A 22982-nucleotide genomic window follows, 5' to 3' on the forward strand; every position below is an offset into this window, starting at 1 on the left:
ATCGCTTTGGACCTCTTCATATTTCAATTTCCTTTGAATACAAAGAAGCGCATCACAATTGGAGGGTTGCAAACACGTTTGCAACGGAGAAATACGGAAAAATGTCATGAATGACCGCTAAAAATAGAAGACATCATGACCATCATGTGATGGACATGTGTTTTGCACTAGGGACAACTCAATATATCCAAAATTGAGCACATATTGCCGAAAGTGTTACACGTTTCGCATTGGTGACACCTTGCATTTCACAAGATCACCGGCCAATTTGAATCACAAATTTGCGGCGATGTTTATCCACATAACGTACTATCACTACGTAGTGAATATCCACCTGAACGAGTGCAATCTTCCCTAGAATCATGCACAACTAAAAGCTCGATGATCGTTTCACTCCAACTTCATAACAAATGAAGTGGAGTACAACGTTTGCGTCTATACGACGTTACGTGTGACATAACACTTACAACTACTGGTGGATATCATGTCCAATTCCATGGATTCTCACACGCATAACTTAGGCGTATCCTCAAGTGTCTAAATACATCTCTCGGATTTGTCGTCCGCATGCGGAGGGTACATTAAGCTTGTGTTCCGAATACACTTTAAGTCATTCTCGCCATTACAAGATTTCTTATACAGTGTTTTAGCCGTGTCAGTGGCTTAGGTTGCACATCAAGACATCTTGCTATCAAGATCTCCAAGCACAATAAGCCATCATGGTTGTCTTACGTTTCCGTCTCTCGACCCAAAGCGCATCAAGACTAGGGTGATATGTGTGAGTTCCACACACTTCACTATAAAGGCATTGCCTACAAAATAGTAGCATTTGCGAACCTTGAGGAGAACGACGCTACTCCTGATCCATAGTTGATAAGTAGCAAAGGTTATATCCCTGTTATTACACAAGGGTGCATCTCCGCCTATTGTGATGTATCTGTACAAGCCACATATCCAATAATCTCAACAGGTAGTTTAAGCACAGGTGCAATTGTGTGTTCACGTTCTATTATGTTGACTACTTGTCCATTCTCGTTCATTACATAAACCAAAACTCGCATCTCATGAGCTTGGAGAAGAAATATTTTACTAAGCACTTCTGACACCAATACCAAGTGTCTTCCATGCACGACACAATTAGGCGCATAAACTAACTTGTCGACGTAACACTCAGCTACTTAGATGTCAAGGTACCCATGGAACGCTTGATTCATCAAGTCCATAAATACCAACAATGTATTTGTCAATCCAAATGGCATCACCAAAAATTCATAATAATCATACCATATATGGATCGTTGACTTTGGCACATTAGCTTTCGCACCAAAAGTCAATGACATCTCGAAAGAAAGTCAATTCCTAAGAATACCGAGGCTCCTTAGAGTTGACTGAACAAGTTGTCAGTTCTCAATAAGGAATACTCCTGATTAATTGTCACGCATTTTAGTACACGATAATTTATGCATCCTCGCATAGACTTGCGACTAGAGTGGAAACATCTGCACTATCCTAATGTTTCCAACTTAGACTCGACATGAGTTTGGCTTAGGCATAAGCCAAACATACAAGTGTACACTCTCGGACATTCATCATTGTCAAACGTCGGAGAGAGATAGAGAAGTAACTCGCAAACAAGACCCACAAAGTTCGGACTCTCTATATTATGGGGTAGGAATACAACTACCCACTCGTGATTATTTACGTTCACTTCTACTTTTTGATCGTTAATCCATCCCAAATTAACACCAAAGCCCTAACGAGTTAATTTCATAGTTAAACATGGTAAGCTTTATTATTTAACATGTTCAACACCAAGATTCTATATGGATGACATTAAACTCAACATATTACATGTTGAAGCTAAATATACCAACATTGGAACTCTAAACACATAACACTGTTAACTTCGCTGGCAAGGTCTTTTCTCTTGCACCAATGGAACAATTATCCACACATTTCCTACAAGTGAATGTGTCACCAACAAGAATAGCCACGCAAGTGTTCTAATCTAAATGAGACATGAGTGGACCACTTAACATATCAAACTAAATAAGTTAGACATTGTAGCTCATCATGTCAAACACTAGAGCTAGTGACGTCACCACCTATATTGTGCTAAGGCAATGACCTCCATGTTTACTATAGACCAATGCGTCACCAATAAAAATGGTCACGCACATTTAATTTTAAAGGTTCGGTACTCATTATGTAACTATGCATAATGAGAGATACGAATGAATAACACTCAAATAAATCAAATGCACACAATGCTTTCAACATAAAGGTATAATGCATGTGGCAGCATCGGCAGCATTTACGGTGGTTGAACAGACTTTAGCATTGCTCGGTGTGAGTAGGCACCCCATACTTGAGCAAACTGTCTCAGCTGATAGTTGCCCGCAAAGGTAATTGACTTTAGCGGCAACAAGTTGGTGACCTCTCATGGAATGGTCTCCTCGACCATATTTACAACGTGCCCTAGATCTTCCTCGGCATACATCCAAGTGTAGCTCCCCACACACTACACTAGGCAACGATAGAGCTGCTTTGAGTCAAAGCAGCTAACGATGGACATAGTTTTACGAGGTGGCCAGGTTTACCACATCGAAAGCATACCCAGAATTCGACTCATACAAAGTGTGGCTTCCCACAATTGGTGCACCGCGTCACACCGAAGCGGCTCGCAAATGCATCCTCTTCTCCAAGGAACTTAAAGCCACAACCAATAAGTTGCTTCTTCGGCGGTGAGGAAGCATGAGCTCCCAATGGCTTTGATCATTTTTTATTTTTTTTTTATACTCAAATGATTCGTGGTCAAAGGTCCATCAATGAGGAATGCCTAAAACCACAACTAACGAATAATTTCCTCGACAGAGGGGAGGAGGAGGTAAAGGCACCTAAAATCACTTCCACCTCAATCACTCACTGAGGAATCCTCTTCCTCATTGCGTATCGATATTGCTTGTCTAGACAGCATGACTTGTATGTACAATGAAATGCCACATAGACAATGCTGCATAAAGAAGATTACATGCATCACAATACCCATGCAATGCACCTAAGAAGCTTATTCTAAATCGTTCCCCGTCTAAGCGATATACTCTACACAATCACATTGAAGTTAATCTACAATGTGAAAGTGAGAGGTAAACTAACTATACGTAAATTAAATAATATGCATCACAAAATTCATGTAATGTATATGGAGTATTATGTTTTAATTTCCTATCTTTGTTGAAGCTTTTAAGATTTCCTATGGCTCTTTTGTTATTCTTAGACTCTAACACAACCCTAGGCTTCCGCTTATCCGCTTTTCTAACCAACCCTAGAGCTAACCGCTCTGATACCATTAGCTGTGACGACTCGTTTTTTAATTTTTTTTTTTTTTTTTTTTTAAAAAAAAAATGTTTTCTAGTAGTCGGTGTTTGCTATATCAGCTATAGGGGTTTTCAAACAAAAGTTTATAAAGTTGGTGGCTGTTATAGTGTACGCATAACTAGAAAAGAAAAGTTGGTTCTTTGCAAAAACTCAATGAATAGTATACCTCTGAGGTCTTAGTGTATTTATTTATGTTAAGACGGTGGGCTCATAATTCCACCTGTACGGATGCGGCAACCCCCGCAACCGTGCAGACGTTTATACTTTGGTTGCAAGTTTTGCGGATATAGATATTGACTCGTCCACCTAGCGTATGGGATGCTATGATTGGAGCACATCGCGACAGTCATAAGTCACGGACTCATAGGTAGTCCGCATTTGGGTATTTTATTTATGGCTCGTGTCATACGTGGCATATGTATTTGTTGAGCCTGTATTTTAGTATATATAGTCAATGTAATACGTTTTATAAGCCTTAAATAGATAGACTTGTAAATGGCTCTTCTTGTAATTAACTGTTATGTATTAGATGTATTTTCGCTTATGATATGTGTTTTGCTGCACATTGATTATTATATTCCGCTGTTAGGTGTAACTCTGATTATCAGGTGCATGTTATGGGGCATGTGCCATATGTTGGCTGAGCAACATGTAGACTGTGAAGATCCGTTTGTATGTTAAAAAAAAAAAAAAAAAATCGGGTCGTCACAGCTAAGATTATACGTAGAAGTCCTGTTATAGAAAACAATGGCATTTAAATCATGCAACCATCCGATAAAAATATACATAAGCTCTTTTCCATTGAGACTCTTATGTATAATAATACGTCTAGCAAAACTACTCATAATTTAAAAACACCACTCATAAAAAGAATGCTATACATGCTCATGCAAGTTTCCTCATGGAAATGAATCTATGCCTCATGGGAATTAACCCAAGTTCCTCATGGAAATTAATCCAAGCCTAATGGGAATTAACCCAAGTATAGTTTCCCGTGGGCTATAAACCTCACTTTGATGCACGTTTAGCGTTCATATGCTCATGCCTCAAAACAATATACATATACTTTCTAATTTCATGAACATGCTTTAAACTCATGCTTCCAATGTAAATCCATAAACAATTTAACACATCAATTCTTCTACCAATATTTCCTTAATTTAAATCCCAACAACTCACAATCAAATCCTTCAAATCAGTTCAAATCACACTTTTCAGTCGCATATCATTTCTCATAAACATCATTGATACTTCAACATAATTGAAACTACTTAAAACATCCAAAACATATTGTCAACATACAGTCGGTTCGGATTTATAAACCACATATATTTTGCAATTCTATAATATATGAAAATAGTAGTTTCTCAGTGAGTAGAATACTCACCTTGACTGCGCGGATTTAAGCACTAGGTCTCCTAGATACCACCTTGCAATGTATCACTGTGGAATAACACATTGCACTGTTTAGCACTTTAAATAATTAACACCATAATTATCACTTGAATTGCTCAAGGCTAAACCATTGGAAAACCCAAAATATTTTTTTAAGGGTTCCAAACGTCTACCCCTAAGTCCTAGACACTAACTAAAACTCAAATAATACTAACCCAAAGTATTTACTAAGGGTTAGATATTAAAATCATTATTTAACTATTTGCTCATAATATTAATTACTAACCCGCAATTAATATCACTAACCCATAAATTATTTTCATTAACACTTATAATAATATTAGCCCTAAAATTATATTTACTAATCTCTAAATTATTTCTCACTAACATTTTCTCAATAATATTAACCCTTGAATTATATTTATTAAACTTTTATATAAAACACTACCGTATTTAAAATAACATTAACCCATAAGAAAATCTTAGGGTTAACCTCACAAATACTATTTAAACTAAATACCCATAATTATTTATTTTTACTAACATTAGTACCTAACCCATAAATACTTATTTTTACAAATTAACAATTTAGGTTCTAACACTTAAAAACCCTAAATTAATTTAACCCATCAAATTAGGGTTTCTAAACTTAAACCCAAAATTATAAAACACTACCTCAAACACAATATTATTAACCCAATAACATTTACTAAGGGTTAATCACATAAAAACACCACTAAAACTAAATACTAGAAAGTTAGACTTTAGGGAACTTACCAAAATTTCACCAAACCAAAACCCATGGTTTGGGCAGCCTCAAGCAAGTTCCAAGTAACCCATTACCTAAAGAAAACACTAGATTAAACTCACATTTTAAGATTTTAACCCAAAATTTCAAGAACACGAGTTTAGTGTTTTACCTCAAAACGATCGTTGAAAACGTAGATCGGGCTTTGTAGATCACGTTACCGAAGTCGGATTTGAGTTTGGACGGTTAGATCTTCATAGATCACGATTTTTCTATAGAAAATGAGAGATGGTGTAAGAGATCCGGACAAATGGCGTGGAAAGAGCTTCCTGCCAATTTTAAAATGACGTAGTCCGTGTCTTTTTTTTTTAAATGCCGTTTGTGCCCTTTTCTTTCTTAAGACACGCGCACATGGGCTGCAGTTATCCGAACAATGACTCTTGTTTCTTTATTGTTTGATTTTCCATCTTTACTTATTTTATTCTTCTTTTCAATTTTCTTTTCTTTTCATTTCAATCTCACGCCCCTAGCCCAACTGTTTCTTCTTTTCTTTTTTTTCTTTTTTTTTTTTATCTTCTTTTCTTTTTATAATAAACATTTGACTTTTTAATTGATTCTTATTTTTCTTTTCTATTATTTCTATTTCCTATTTCTTTGGACTTTAAAACTATTCTTTTGTTTTTTTTTTTACAAACACTAAATTAACTTTAATCACTTATTTACTCTAATTTTATATTTTAATTATTAAATAATGTCTTGAATATTACATCCCCCCCCTTCCCCCTTCCGTACTGTTCAGCCTCAGTACAAAATTGAATAAGTTTGAAAATCCTAACTTCTTCAATGCTAACAATTTCCTATTTTACCCTTCTACAATAGTAACCGAACAAAACTTTTTCCCCCTCTCTGATATTTGCATTTCAACCTTTTTCACTCTCTCTCTCTGCTCAATCACTTCCCTCAACATTTAAATCGAACCCACACCAAAATCCCAAAAAGCAATCAGCTCTCTCTCTCTCTCTCTCTCTCTCTCTCTCTCTCTCTCTGTGTGTGTGTGTGTGTGTGGGTGTGGGTGTTGAAGAAACGGAACCTAGGTTCTCTGGCCTTGACGCCGCGCCTCTCTCTCTGTTTAAAAAGGGGTGTCTTTTTGGCGTTCTTTGTAGCTGGTTAGCGATCAGTCGGTGTTTCACTTTGGGTTAACTCTTATCTTCTTCCAGGTCTGCTTTACTTTTTCTCTATGATTTCAAAAGTCTGAGTTTTGTTGTTGTTGTTTTCTTTTTTGAAATCTCTTCAATTCGATGCTCAGAGTTGAGTTTATGAGGTGGCACATGCGTGAGATTCTTATCAGCTCCACTTCCCTTTTCTTATCCCAAAATTGTGGTGCGGTTGTGAGTGGATACTTGGAAAGGGAAGTCGTTGATGGCAAGTTTGTGTAGATTGGGTTCGGGGTCTTCAATGTATCATATCTGGAGAAATTTGCAGAAAATCGTAATGTGGTTAAACGTGGCAGTTACCCAAAATCGAGGAGCAAATATTGAGCAGTTTTTTTTTTTTTTTTGGAAGATTTACACTAGAATCTTGGGGAAAGGATGATTTAACATAACTATGGAGAATATGGTGTTGTGCCGTAGGCCTAAGTTTGGAATTGAGTATTAAGGAGATTCTTTATTAATTGTTAGTAGGCCTAAGTTTGGAATTGAGTTTGTAGGTTGGTTTGTTAGTTTTGTTTTTCTGCAGAATTACTGTAGCTGGGTAGTTTCTGCAGATGAGGCTGTAATTGCTTTTTGGTTTTTGATGGTTGGGTTGGGGGGTTTGTTTTGGTTGTTTGGTTTGGTTGGGGCCTAGTTGCCTTGTTTAACAGCTTTTAGCTGATTGTGTGCATGTGGTTCAGTTGTTAATGAAAAGAAAACCTTACTCACAAAAAAAAAAAAAAAAAAAAAAATGGAATATTAGTGCAAATATTAGATTGTTTAATCCTGTTAGAGCTTCTTTTTTTTGCTAAGTGCTAGAGTTCCTATAAGGGTTTCATCCAATATTATTAGAAGAGAATTGGAGGTCAAATTTGTAGAGGGCTAGAAGGGGGTTGTTCTATCTTCTGATTCACTAGTTTGGTTATCTAGGACAACGATATATGACTACCTAAGAAGGTTATATAAGAGAAATATATACAAATTTGAAAAAGAGAAGAAGAAAGCAGCAACAAGGGAAAAAACATCAACAATTTGGACGACAATGTATGGTTATTAAGCTTAGTAAAATGGTGCTTGGTTTTCATGGATGAATCGACCTTACTCTAGTTTTCATTGTTCAACCATTGCCAGTTTTTCATGTTATGTGTATTAGTTTTAGATTTTGGGCTCAATCTCATTCTGAGATCAACAGGATGAATTTTACAGTTAGTTTTGGGGATTTGACATGTGGGTTAGATAAGAAAATTGTCGGTTCTTAAGTTGTGATTTTTGATGAGCTGAATTCTCTGGATAAAATTCAAGTTGTGATTTTCATGATAGGTAAAGTAGTTGCTCCAAAACCAATAAAAAACAATATCTATTTAAAATAGAGAAATTTTTAGAGAGTTTAATGAATGAAGCTTTTTAAACTTGGGAATAAAAATAAAAAAAGAATATTATTTAGCTAAAATTTGAAGAGCTCAATACGAATGCTCTAAAGAGCGAAATCAGTGAGGGGATCAAATTATACGAATTATACGAGTGTAAAATTAACCCAAAATTAATGCTCAAAATGCTTTCTAATGTAGGCACGCGTAAATATGTATACAACTAGTGACTTCTCAAGTGGTCCTCCGTTATGTAGATATGGAGTTCCTGCACGAATAAGGTACTCTTGGACCTCTAGTAATCCCGGTAAAAAGTGGTATGGATGTATTAAATACAAGGTAATTTCATAAATTAGTTTTGTGTTATATGCCGTCATCCAATATTTTAAGTTATTTCTGTTTTCTTTCCATGCAGAAGGTTGGTGACTGTGATTTTTTTGTATATAGGCTGATAAGGAAATGTCACCTTACGAGAAGGGTTTGGCAAAATACTTGAAAGAAATGGAGGACAAAAGGATTGCTGATAATGACAGATTCGATGCATTCATTGAAGAAAAGTGCAAGCAACATTACGATAAACTGCGGCGGGACTTAGAATTTGGTCAAAATGACAAAGTTGATGCAATGATTGGAAAAAAAATGCAAAAAACATTATGATAAAATACGGAGAGAGTTTGGGTTAGGTCAAAATACAACTTGGATGATGTTAAGGGCTGCATTGTTAGTTGCCATTTTGCTTTTAGTATTTTATGTTAGTGGTTATAGTGGAACTAGAAGTACTAAGTTAATGTTAAAATAACAATCGCATGGAAGCAGTTTAGTTGTATGTTTTCATTTTGAATGTTATATCTATATATGCACCAAATTGAGCACCTCTATATTTTGAATGTCATGTACATCTTTTTGTCATGGTGTTATTAAAAATAGAGCATTCCGAACATGTATTGACACAAACAAACTTTGTGTATTTAATACTATGAAAAATTGAATTAAACAAAGTTTCGCTTATGAACATATTCATTACTTAGATTAAATATCATTGGTCCAATACCATACCAGTCTCTAATCCATTACAACCCAACATATCGGAGACCTAAGTCATTAAAACAATCACAACCAAATTACTTGTCATAAAATTACAACCAAACATATCCATCACCTAATATCCAAACTTTGATCTTGTTGACGTTCATGTCCTATTGTTCCACTCTCACATGCTATTTTTCATTGTATTCTGATATGCCCCCATGTACCTTGCACTCGACTGTGATTGATCTGGTCGTAGTCCAGGTGTTACATGCGTTTCACCTGGCATATTAACCCGCTGTGATACATCGATCCAAGTTTCACCATATATCTGTTGTAGAGCGTGTTTGAATAATGGATCAATATCCCCACAGTCCTTGCGGATGAAGTTGTGTATAGTAAAACATGCAACCACAAGTAATCGTTGGTCCGGTCCTCGTACAGGGGCATACTTTCCAAAATTGGGAATCGATTCTTCAAAATCCCAAACATCCACTCCACCGTCGATCGTAGTGAAGAGTGTCAGTAGTTAAACAACTATTTATCAGTCCTGGGTTGGGGTCGGCCCCGGCGAAAGGTTTCCAAGTAGTATCTTTCGTTTCGATATGGGGGCAGGAATCCCTTGTAGCAACCATAAGCTGAATCCACTAAATAATAATATCCTACAAAATACATGTTTTTTTATTTGTTGTAAGTATACCCTTGTCTAAATAGTAAAGGTATATGACCGGTAAAGACACTTGTTGTAGTAACAGTACCTTCGTCTGGTGTTGGAAAGTTCATGGTTGGATCGTTTCTTGTCTCAGTCAAAATTCTTGTGTCGTGTGCGCTACCCTCCCAACCACTGCAGACAAACGTGAAACAAAGGTCGAAGTTCGCACGCACATCACATTTTGTGTTGGGAATGAGCTTTTGCCTCGAAAAGGGACGTCACTGTGATTCGTCACGCGTGCCATCAGGTGTGTGCCATCGATAGCACCTATACAATATTGAAATTGGATAATGGTTAAAATTTGAATAATAACAAAAAAACACACATGATAAAATCTGACTACCTTAAACCACGGGTAAAATCGCAAATTACGAGCGACATAAGGATGAGGAATCTCGGTGGTACAAGGTAGTATGATCGTCTTTCCCAACCTGCAAAGTGCCCTGCAAACACGATGACAGTATTTGCTAATTGTGGCAGTTGATCGCTGCAGCCTATCAGACACGGTCCTCTATGACTGTGCCTGTGCAACTACTAGGCAAAAGGCTGCTACTTGCTTTGTGATTTTAACATAGCGGCTACTTCTGAGATAGCCATTATGTTTTAAGGTGCAACATAGTTTTATGAAGGTGGGGGGAAACATTCTGAAGCGCTCGTAGCATGTATTTGGGTTAGGATTGCTCAACACCCAATGGATCCACATTGGGCCCGTCAAGGAAGATGTGCGATGTGGAATGCGCACAACTCGATCCATGTGTTGCCTCGTATAATTCAATTCTTGAAGCACACTGAACAGTCTATGGAATGAAGTCTCTAACTCTTCAAGGACCTCTTGCGTGTACCTTTGCCCATCATTTTCATCTTCATCTTCATCGTCATCCATGTTGTTATCCAAATTGGGTTCGTCATCTATAATATCTACTCAGTTTACAGCGTCGAAATTTGAGCTCGATGTAACAGGGCCATCCATGTCAACTAATCGAATCGAATAATATCACCTACATGAGGATACTAACAACTTATTAATATAACTAAATAGGAATAAGTACGCTAGATAAATATCATAAATTTGGAAATATCGCTACATAACCAAGGTAATAAGTCATAACATATCAAAACTACAAACAACTCTAAAATTTAAAAATGTCTAGTGAAATGCCAGCAACGAAACATAAATAGGGTTCAATCATTGCCCCGAACAAAACTCAACAGCCAGTCTCTCTGGCAAGCATCTGTCATGGCTACGAAAAGCTTCACGTAATTGTTGACGGGCATGGCTTCACACGCCTTACGTTGTTGACGGGCATCCAATCCAAACTCAGCGGCCAATGTGTTTATTACAGCAATTGCGTCAATGAGCCAATCTCATCCACGCCCGGTGCTACAACCTGCATTCCCAACAGATCCAATGGTCTCGGTCTTGATCAGTGTACGCTCAATGTGATCTGCGATTTTGTAGAATTCCTGGTTGGGGTCATGCATAACCGCCTCTCCTTTCGACAACCTTTTGCTACTGTGTGGCGATTGGTCTGTCGGGGACGCAACCCACTTACCCTTCCTCTTGTGACTCCGTGGGGGAGGCTGTTGGGGTTCGGTGAGGTCAATTATGGCCGGTGTGAGGTTCAGGTCGACGCATGCAATGTCGTCGCTGTCTGAACTTTTTCTTTTCTTTTCTTTTTTTTTTTTTTTTTGGGGGGGGGGGGGGCGTGTGTTAGCATGTCTATACCGACCAGTTGCAGTTGACCCTCCGAAGATGTTGTTCAAGAGGGAGTAGTTTGCCGGAGCGCCATTCTTGAATTTGTAATATTTACTTGTGTCGTATTGCTGCAACACATTGTGAATCTATTAGGGGATAAATAGATGTTGTCAAGTTCATAGAGTAATTGTACAAATGATAGTGAGAGACTTACCGATTTCAGTTGTTCCCATTGACGCTCGTCTAGCGCGATCGTGTTGTCCACCTCATTCCAACCCACCTTAGTCGCAATGTGGCTGGTAAGGAGGTCAGTGAAGTCCTTCCAGTTTGTTCTCAATTTCTCTATCTTCTTCTTAACCTAATCCTGACTGTACTGGACGCCATCCCTTTCAACAAGTTTGTTCAAATTAGTAGTGATGTTGAAAAAATGGCCCTTGAACGACTGCCGCACACCTTTTGTTGCCAGATCCAACAGCTCATAAACTAGTGCCAACTCATGCTCTTTGGTCCATTTTACTTTACGGGGTTTCGACTGTGTGGTGGATGCGGTTGGTACAAGGTGCTTCCTTGGGGACTTTCGTGGGTAGTGACATATGACATCTATGAAAAGGTTTCATATGCATGTACAACAATTTTATACACAATAGATGTTAAGGTATTAATGACATTAAAACACATCACAAAGTTTAAAACAGATGACCAATCGTTGAAATATTGAACAACATCATACCTTTTTAGTTGTCGGACGTGGTCGTAGGAAGTACCGTGGGCGCTGGAGTGAACAATCACAAACACAAGTATAAGAGGAAATGGCCTATATGCCTATATTGCGGAATTTGGAATTTTATGCTGATAATTTCTCAAAAACAAATGATCAATCACATATTTGTTAAAATCCATAGAAATAATATCTTGGAGCAATAATTGCTAATTAATGTTCTCAATTAACAAGTTATGGAATGTAATTGTGGTATATATGTCAAATGATTGTACAAATACGAAGACAATTTTGCATATAGTTTTACATGCATATAGTTTTTATTGTGGGGACAAATTCAATTAATGAAGGGTACAAATTCAATTATTTTCTATATAAAGGCTGCTTTTTTATAACACAAAACAAAGAATAGAAAACACTCTAGCAGAAGAATCCAGCTAGATCTCGGATGCTAACAAGGCACCTAACACCAATCATTCAATCGACAAATATAATAATTAATTTTTAAAATAAGAGAAGAATAAAAAAGAGAGATGTCAGATCATATAAATGTGGCTATGATCATCAACGTACTTGGCTGGTTCTTAGCATCATAGTCATCATCGAGCAGTTGTTATGATCATCCTAGAACTCTTCCTCCCAATTTTTTAAAGGTCTTCCAACTAATAGTTATCCACTGACCTGATTGGACAAAAATAAGGCCCCCCAAGCCACCATGTTTTTTTCAATTTTTTTAAAATATTATTATAATTCTTTAAAAATTTAAAGAATTCTAACTCTCAAATTTTATAATTTTTCAGTTTTACCCCAAAATTTCAAATATTAACTCCGCCCCTATACTTGCAGCTACAACACTGCATGTATTCGAAAACTATCACACACACACACACACACATATATATATATATATACTGTAGATTTCCCTTAATTTTCCCCAGAAAAGAAGAGCCAAAATATCATGGTAGCAGTGCAAGAAGAAATTGTGATTGTAGGAGCTGGAATTGCTGGCCTTACAACATCCTTAGGACTTCATAGGTACCCCTCTCTCTCTCTCTCTCTCTCTCTCTCTCTCTATGTATTACATATATGTGTATATATATATAAAGGTTTAAAATTAGTATTTAAGATTGTAAAGAAGGCAAATATGTTGTAGGTTGGGCATTCGAAGCTTAGTATTGGAGTCCTCGAGTAGTTTGAGGATCACAGGATTTGCCTTCACAACATGGACAAATGCTTGGAGGGCCTTAGATGCTGTTGGCCTCGGTGACTCGCTCTGACAACATCATCAACGGCTTTGTGGGTAAGTAGATCAACTCACCCTCAATCTTTTGATCATTATTGCCACCTTAGCTTAATTACCAATAATCTGTCATATATATGGACCATGGTGTTTGGTGAAGCCGAAGCCTCGACTTTACTCGGCCACCATCATCAGCATCTCTATCGATCTCTAAAACTTCCATATTGTGTATTGACAGCAGATGATCTAAAACTTTCATATTGTGTATATTTAGATAATACATGCACAACTTGGAAGAGATAAATACTTCTACATATTTTTGGTTTTAGTTGCTTCCAATGATTTATGAGAAACCTCTTTTAATTAACCACAAAAACATTATCAGTCATTTTTCATGTTCGAACAAGCACACCATGTAACTACATAACCACATAAGTTTATGTGGAGGAATGTGGCTACCTTTACAATTTCAGGACTTCAAACCACAAAGATGTCATTTGAAGCCAAGGGAAAACAGTGAGTTTTACAACACTGCCAATGGATACCTAGTAATTAAAGGGCCATTGTTTACTATCAAGCACAAGTTTATATCCAGATTAAAGAGAGTTCACTTCATGCAAAATATAGATCAAAATCCTATTTAAGTGAAGCAACATTCCATTGTACTCTGTTTCTGACCCCTTCTTAGTCTTATTGTCATAGTGAAATAGTTTTTCTGCTAAATATATAAGACATCATATAAGTGTCTTTGGCCGGAACCCGCCACTCAGGTGAAGCACGCGAAGTGGCCTTGTCTTTAAGGGGTTCCCGGTATCAAAAAAGGAAAAAAAAAATTCCTAAGAAAGTATTGCTTAGCTTTGTTGATGTTATAATCATAATTGAGGTGTTTAAGATCAGATGGGTAATTGCTGTCTGATGTGCAGTGGAGACCACGAAGTTCTATGTGTTCAAAGGAGGAATGTTAATAGATAAATGTTAATGTAGAGGAATCAGGCTTCTATAAGCTTGTGCATCTTGCTGATGGAACCATTCTTAGAACCAAGGTATATAAATTCATGCTGCCTTTTATTGTCAGTTATTTTGTTTGATTTGGACAAAAATTTCCTCCGATTCAATCTATAAAATTGACATATATTCCTTAACATCTGAAAAATAATATGTTATTCTCATATATTCTAAGGACACAAATCAATTTTATTTTAATGACCCATTTTCTTATAATTATTTTATTAAGTAGAAAGCAAAAGTGTGGGTTGCTTTCATACTTATTCTAAACCACTCATTCCATGGCCCTACTTAATTATAGGAGTGCGTTAACGACCATTCCTATTTATATTGTGTAAGTGGAAGCCTAAAGTTTTAATTTTTTTTTTTTTTAATTATTCTTTCAAACAAGGTCTAAGGCTTCTATGCTTTGTTGGATGTATGACCAATCCTATTACGTAGACTCAGAAAAGTGGATGGGGATGGATGCAAAGAGTCATACTTTTTTATAAATCATTCCATTAATTATGAATTGTCATGTTATTTAACCAGCTATACATCAAAAGAATAGCAGCAATGATAAACACTATGACCCAGCCAAAGTCCAAGTATGCGTAAAACAGAGGACTTGCAGAAAAATGCGCACACAGTAGCGTGAACAGTAGTGAATGAGCGGAAAAAAAACATAAATTTCCTGAAATTTTATTTTCACCTTTCCCAAATTTTCCTTCCAACTAGAGAAAACCCAAATCACAATGATCAAAGACAAACTACATGTATCAAGAGCTGGTATCAAAATCACCCAATATTTCACATCAAATTGAAAAATCTGGGGAAAGAAAAAAAAAAAAAAAGAGACACCTGTGAACGTGATCTGGTACTTGGACTCGTGGCTGCAGAAGTCGTCGACCATCTGGCCGGGCATGCACTGCTGGAGGCCAAGCACCTGCTTCCCCGTGCAAACCGAAATCTCTTGGACCCACTATACACCGACGTCGGCTACTGCTGCCTTGTGGAAGACCTTATATCCATTTATAGGCAAATGATGGAAGATTGCAAAAATCAAACTACCAGGGATGATTCGCACGGTCTAATGAGGGAATAGATGGAAAAGACCGGCGATGGGAAAAACAGATGGAACGTATCGTACGGCTCTTGGATACGAATCACAGAGTGGTTGAGGTGTAAATGTAGGAGATAGATGGATATTGATGCGAATTGCCCGTCAAGGAAGACCTGCATATTGATGAAGACAGATGGATCAGTGGAGTGAGAGGTTTGGGGAGAGGCGCTTTGACGGAGGACCACATTCGCTCAGTCTATTCACTTTGGGTTGCATAAATTTTTGGGGCATGAGGGTCTACGCATTGTGCAAGCTGGCTGGATTACAAGAATGGAGAAGGAAATGAAGGATAAAAGTGAAAATCAGCACCTGGACGTTCTGTGTGAGATTCGGAGAAGAGATTCGTCAACCTGTTTGTGGATTTTCTTCAGCTGTGAAAGATTGAAGTTCCAACTTTTTGGGCGTTTGAATAGACACACCTGTTGTACCGTAGAGAGAGAGAGAGAGAGAGGGAGAGAGAGAGAGAGGTTGAAATGCAAATATCAGAGAGGGGGAAAAAGTTTTGTTCGGTTTAATTTTCATCATTGTTGTAGAAAGGTAAAATAGGAAATTGTCAGCATTGAAGAAGTCAGGATTTTCACACTTATTCAATTTTGTACTGAGGCTGAACAGTACGGAAGGGGGAAGGGGGGAGGGGAGGGGGAAGGGGTTTAATAAACGGGGCCAAAATCTCCAAAGCTGTAGGAGCTTGGAGGACAAAAGACCGAGAGGGAGGCATGAGGCCTCCCTCCCCCGATGAGCAAATCTCTAAAAACACTCTCTAGGAAGTTGAGAGCTTCTCTCTCTAGAAAATTTTTAATTGGCTTTGGTGTTTTGTTTGCCCCTTGTAGTAGCCGACCATCCATTAAATATTAATAATTTATTCAACACTTTACCTATTCGGTTTTTCCTCCAAGACAAACCTATAAATTCTAAATCCCCATTCAGTTTCTCTACAGAAAATCCTTCACAAAAATCAACTCAAAAACACAATATCCATTCGGCCATCAATCAAAAAAAAAATAATAATAAAATCCAATACCCATTTTGTTCTATTGAAAACTTCTTCACAAAACAACCCAGAAACTTTGCAATAGATTTCACACCTATTCGGTTTTTCTACAAGGAAAAAGCCTCCAGAATTTTCAAGACCCATTCGGTGTCTCCTCTGAAAAATCAAACCCATCAACTAAAATAAAAGCCTAAGAATTTTACTTATCCAAAAATGAATTTCTTATTGTTTGGGTACTGTGAAAACGCCAAAAACCCCAACTCCCTGACTTCACCGGCGTCAAGTCGTGACCCACCGGCCCAGGAGCTGTCGTCTGCCCCAAATAGTGGCTAGCTCACCACACGCCTCCCTCAAGCTCTTTGATTCTCTCTCTCGGCTGGGTCTCACTCTCAAGCTCTCTCTCACTTAGAGAGCAAGAGAGAGAGACACACACACACACAGAGACGAGAGAAAGAAGCGGGAGAGAAGATGAAGGAAAGAAAACGTGGACGAAAAGGAACAAAAAAAATCAGAACTTTCTGTCTTTTTCAACTTATCCATTTGTAAATGGTATAACTCTACAATAGGAGTTAGAAATTGCACTGTTCACAAATAGATGAAAAAAGATATTTTAGATTTAGGATACATAATCCAATGGAATGTCTTCTTTTTTCTTTTTTCTTTTTTTTTTTTTTTTTTGCCTTTTTGTTTAGCTAAACTAGCTAAAAGTAGGAAATAGATAATCCAATGTGAGTGCTATTAAAATGTTCGATTTGAAAAAAATAGTTTTTAAAAATACAGTTAAGCGTTTGACAAAATTGCAGTTTGACCTTTAAAATCGCATGTTAACCTTTAAAATTCTGCGTTTTGAAAAAAACACGCAATTGTCTGATATTTGAAAAAACAGTTTTCTGCATTTTCAAATCACAATTTTTAAAAAACACAATTTTCAAAAGATTCATTTTATGTGATTTGGTTTAAAATCGCGTGTTTTGTTTACAAATTGTAATCTCAAACACACACTTAGAGAAATAGTCATTTTCAAGAATAGTTATTCGCAATAATAGTATGCAACCAAACAAACGAACGACTGTTCTCATGAAATAGTCATTATATTAAACTTCCTTAGACTGCCCGGGAAATACACACGGTTTTGGCCTAATTCATGGGTTGATTGTATCTATTACAAGATTCACAACAACATTCGAAATCATCATTTTTTTCTAAAAGGTTAAGCGATTATAAGAAAAAGATGAATTAATTATTTATATTCTACCAGGCTTGCCTTTTGGATGGATTTTGTCTGAAGCTATCTTTAAGAGAATTGCTCCACCAAACAAAATCAAATTTGAATTCATTAAATATAACTAGTGAAACACTTGAACACCTGTGGATCTGCTAAAGAGAAGAGGATGATAAAATAATGATCGCTTTTGGAAATCCAAAAATAATGACATTCATTCACAACAGCAGTAGTACATGTCATTAATTCACACATTTTGTGCGCAAGCCCAATATCACTCTTAAATTCACACTCAGTTTCGAGGAGAATAGCAGCTTCGTTGGACTCACTTTCCGGGGACGAAGTTTGTGGCGTAAGCCCAGGCATTGTTGTTCACAGGATCGGCAAGGTGGTCGGCAAGGTTCTCCAACGGTCCCTTGCCGGTCACAATGGCCTGAACGAAGAATCCAAACATGGAGAACATGGCCAATCTCCCATTCTTCAGCTCCTTCACCTTAAGCTCAGCAAAAGCCTCCGGGTCATCGGCAAGGCCCAATGGGTCAAAGCTTCCACCTGGGTAAATCGGGTCTACCACCTCACCGAGCGGGCCACCAGCAATACGGTAACCCTCAACAGCACCCATAAGGATAACCTGTGTAGCCCAGATGGCCAGAATGCTTTGTGCATGGATCAAGTTCGGGTTGCCCAAGTAGTCAAGCCCACCTTCGCTGAAGATCTGAGCTCCGGCCTTGAACCACACGGCCTCGCCGAACTTGACCCCGTTGCGAGCCAAGAGCTCGGGGAAGACGCACCCGAGGGCTCCGAGCATGGCCCATCTGGAGTGGATGACCTCAAGCTCACGGTTCTTGGCAAAGGTCTCCGGGTCAGCTGAAAGCCCAGCAGTGTCCCAGCCGTAGTCACCAGGGAATTCTCCAGTAAGGTAGGATGGAGCCTCACCGGAGAATGGGCCCAAGTACTTGACACGGTCGGGGCCGTACCATGGGCTGCCGGAGGGAGCCTTCTTGGGGGCTGTTTTCCTCATCGTGACACGTCCAACACCGAGCTCCGGGGTTGAAGGAGCAACCTGTACCGCCTTGCCGGCAAATGATGGGGAAGAGAGAGCCATTGTTGAAGCAGCCATTATTGTAGAATTGAAGTAAGACTGGTGCAACTGTGCAAGGAAGAGACAGCACTGCAAGGGAAGGAGAGGAGTGATGGACGAGTGCGTTTGGGGGTTCATAAATAGAAGTGGGACTAAAGGGTCCTTATCTTAGGAGATCAGTATCTGTACTCTTATTGGCTGTGACATTTTAGGATTTTGATTTTCTTCGTCCACGTGGCAGTTGTTGTACCACTTATCTGCATTGATTATTTGTGGGACCAACGTAGATAAAATCTCTGGCTATGCTGTGAGCAGTTTGTCCCTCCAATGAAGGATTGCCACTTGTGCTACCGGATAGCAGCATATCTTCATGGAAAAAGTTTACACGATAGCGCGGGTGCATGATAGCATAATCCATGCTACAAGCAACCAAAATAGACGTCGTTAAATAGACGTTAAAAACAGAGTTCAATGGGCCCTGCTGGAAGATATAAAAACGACCCGAAACATTATGTTTTTTAAATAATTTCATATTAAAGTTCCACCCTGTTCTCTTTCTTTGAGTTACTTAACATTAATAGTGATAATTTTATACACGTTAAATCATCATTTATATATTTCAAAAAAAAAAATTGGCCACTGTTTTGATGAATTTTGATTGTTGTTTATTGTGTTAATTTGTTTTAGTAAGTGCTAAAGGAAGTTGATACTTAAGTTTAGTACGCAGATTTTCTATTCCATTAAGAAAAAAAAAATTGAATAACTTTTATTATGAATAAAAGAATGTGTAATAGAACAGCTTTTGTGTTAGCAATGGCGGACCTACATGGGGGCTAGGGGGGCCTGGCCCCCCCAACCCTCAGAATTTTTCTCAAAAAAAAAAAAAAAAAATCTAAAATAAATAAAATAAAATAAAATTTTGTTCTTAATTTTTTTTTACTTTTTTAGGTTTGCCCCTCCAAATTTTTTTTCTTTCAATTTGGCCCTCCCATATTTGTAAGGCTGGGTCCGCCACTGTGTGTTAGAGTATGTTCGATTGTGTCTTTGATCATCTCTTCTAAAAATCAATTGGCGTCTAGAGAGAGAAGTCAAACTTTTTTATGGCATTCGAAATCGCATCCTGTAATGCATGTTCTACACTATCATTTTCTTAATGGAATATCCATTTTTCATACCAACCGTAACTTTAATCTTGACGATTTCCATTCTTTTTTTTTACTTTTTTTTTTTTTTTAAAAAAAAAAACATTGTTTTAGGGGTTCAAACATAGTTTGTACAGTGTTTGGTAATGCATTGTAGTGCATGGAGAAGAGTTGTGGAGGAAGAGAATGTGTGAGATTGTGATCAAGTGCAATTGCTTGTCCGTATTACCTTCAAATTTTGGTGGGCAAGTGCGAGAGAGTTATTGTTGGACCCACTTGTCTGAGCAGGTGTTTGAGCAGCCTAGACTTGCTCGAGCAGGTAGGTGGTAGGCCCTATAAGAGGTCCTCTCACAATTACTTGCTTAAAGTATGTGCGAGAGAGTGGTGAAAAATTGTTTATGCAAAGAAATGTCAAATATTTTACACCTTTTAAGAGTTATTTTTCTAGGTCAATTGAAAAAACATTTTCAGGTTGAATAACATTTTATATCGCGCCAAACAGTAAAAAAAAAAAGGTTCAAGAAAATATTTTGGGTTAAATACTTTTTTGGTCCTTGAGTTTTGACAACTTTATTTTTTAATTCCTGAGTTTCAATTCGTATCACAAATAGTACTTCAGTTTTATGAAAAGACCAAATTAGTACTTCAATCAAGTTTTTCATCTAAAAACTAACGACCCGCCAACACGTGTTTTAGTATAAAAAATTAAATAAAAAATCTTTAAAAATTAATTAAAATATTAAAAAATATTAAAAACTTATAAAAAATTGAAAAAGAAAAAGAATAGGGGTGGCTCCCTTGGCCAAAATGGGGATGGCCATAAGGTGGTTCAGCCACCCCAGACTTGTCAAGGGGGTGGCTGGCCAAAATGGGGTGGCCGGCCACCTCCACATGGTGGCCAAGGGGTGGCTCTTCTTTTTCTTTTCTTTTTTAAAAAGTTTTTAATTTTTTAATTAATTTATAAAGATTTTTTATTTTTTATTTTTTTATACTAAAACACGTGTCAACCCCTAAGGATTGACACCTGACGGGCAGTTAGTTTTTGGACGAAAAATTTGACTGAAGTACTAATTTAGTCTTTTTTCAAAACTGAAGTTCCATCTGTGATACGAATTGAAACTCAAAAACTAAAAAATAAAATTGTCAAAATTTAAGGACTAAAAAAGTATTTAACCAAAATATTTTATACCGAAACAAACTTCCTTAATCTCAAGTTAAAGTCTACAATCTTGGATATGGTATGGTAAAACAATGAGTTTGGTTATGAATATGGTGGCTCAGAATCACTTTTTTGGTAAGAATCACGCCGTTTATATGAAGTCCAAGCGTGCCCTTTGTTGTAGCGAATTGGATGATAAGAAGGCATTGGAATACTTGATCTTATTTGAAGTTCAATCTTTTTTCTTTTCTTTTTTTCTTTTTTTCTTTTTTTCATAGATCTTTCTTTGGAATTCAAGTTGTCCTTATTTGCCTTTGAAATTTCATGTGTGCTTACTGTAGGTCAACTATTATTCCCAAAGTCATGCCTCTTAACTTCTTTATGCTCCGTTTGTTTTGCCGTTTTTCATTGTAAAATATTTTTTTACGTTTGGCTCGTACGAAAAAATATCAACAGTAAAAAATGACCGGCAACGAGATTCTGGCGATGGTGACCGAAATCCGTCACTGACTGGCAGGATTTCAACCAGTTTTGCCTAAATTTGGCAACTGTGCTGGACTCAAGCAAGTTTCACTAGAATCTGGCGGCACTGACCAAATTTCAGCACCTGTCGGATTTCGGCAATACTGGCCAGATTTTGGCCAGTGAAAGGAATCTGATTGAAAATGTCGGATCCTAGCCAGTTCATCGGAATCTGGCAACCAGATTCCAAAATCCAGGGACCTTTGGCGGCAGATTCGGGCTACCAACAAATTCCAATGCCTAGAGATAGCGGATTCTTACAAATGTGCGTACATAAATGAAGAGTTTAAATTCAGAAAACGATATACGGTTTTTAAAATTGTAAATCGTTTTCTAAAAATTAAAGAAGCTTTTGTGATTAAACTGATAATGATTTTTGTTGACAATTATTTTCTATTATATCAAATACCAAAAAATACAAAAAATATTTTTAAGAAATATTTTACGTCCAAACAAACGGAACATTAGTTTTGTCTCTAATTCCACTTTTGGGGTTCAATTTTTTTAAAAAATTTTATTTCGGCATTCACAATTTTAAAAACAATAAAAAATAATTTTAAAAAAATCACAAACCCAAACTAACAACTCTTCGGCTTGAATCTTTCCACCTCCTGTCACAAGAATTGTCCAGATCTTAACAATGTTTTATGCATGATGTCTTTCAGCTCACGGAGAGACAGAGACAGACAGAAATATATTTCCTTCCGAGGGGGAAGATGCCAATTATATAAAACAGGCTAATAGCCATAGGCTATGTTAAAACCTATATGATTGAATAATTATTATTATTATTTTTAAAAAAGAATGCATTCAAATTATTATTTTATTGTCAATATCTTTCTTAATATCTGTTCACATATACACCGCTACTAACATCTCAGATTTTTATTTTTTTTTTTTATTTTTTTTTTCTTGCAGATGTTTTACACTAAAAGTCCTAGACTCCTAGCAGCAACTAAAAAAACATTTCATTTACTTTTTTAAAGCAGAAATCGATTGATGGATACTAGATTGGCAATTTGTATTTGCGTGATAGGTTTGAATTAAGTATAAAATTATATAGGTCAATTTTAATCTGACCCAATTAATTAAACGCATTAGATCCATCAACCTTAATTTGCTAATTTCGTGTTAAATACTTGTCAAGTTCGTGTTTTATGTCAGAGACTTTCATTTCTAAATGTCATGTGTCGAGTTCGGTTCAAGTTGTATCGAGATATGACTATATAAGATTATGTAAGTCAATCATAATCTAACTCATTTAATTAAATGGTTCAGACCCTTAAAT

General features: G+C 37.1%; 1 protein-coding gene and 1 long non-coding RNA gene across 2 annotated transcripts; one reads left to right on the forward strand and one right to left on the reverse strand.

Annotated features, from left to right (window-relative positions):
* Positions 1–13140: 13140 nt before the first annotated feature.
* Positions 13141–13977, forward strand: LOC133867863 (uncharacterized). The gene is made up of 3 exons (XR_009900219.1): positions 13141–13265; positions 13384–13530; positions 13918–13977. It is a non-coding gene; the product is annotated as an uncharacterized LOC133867863 (long non-coding RNA).
* Positions 13978–17978: 4001 nt separating this feature from the next.
* Positions 17979–18985, reverse strand: LOC133868645 (chlorophyll a-b binding protein of LHCII type 1-like). The gene has a single exon (XM_062305575.1). It carries the CDS (start codon positions 18908–18910, stop codon positions 18116–18118), a length of 795 nt encoding a protein of 264 aa, XP_062161559.1. The 5' UTR covers positions 18911–18985; the 3' UTR covers positions 17979–18115.
* Between the last annotated feature and the right edge of the window lie 3997 nt (positions 18986–22982).

Source organism: Alnus glutinosa, chromosome 5 (assembly GCF_958979055.1).
Source record: "Alnus glutinosa chromosome 5, dhAlnGlut1.1, whole genome shotgun sequence".
NCBI classification, from domain to species: Eukaryota; Viridiplantae; Streptophyta; class Magnoliopsida; order Fagales; family Betulaceae; genus Alnus; species Alnus glutinosa.

Excerpts from the sequence above, each read along its gene's own strand:
- LOC133868645 (XM_062305575.1), bottom strand. The coding sequence starts at position 18,910 with ATGGCTGCTTCAACAATGGCTCTCTCTTCCCCATCATTTGCCGGCAAG.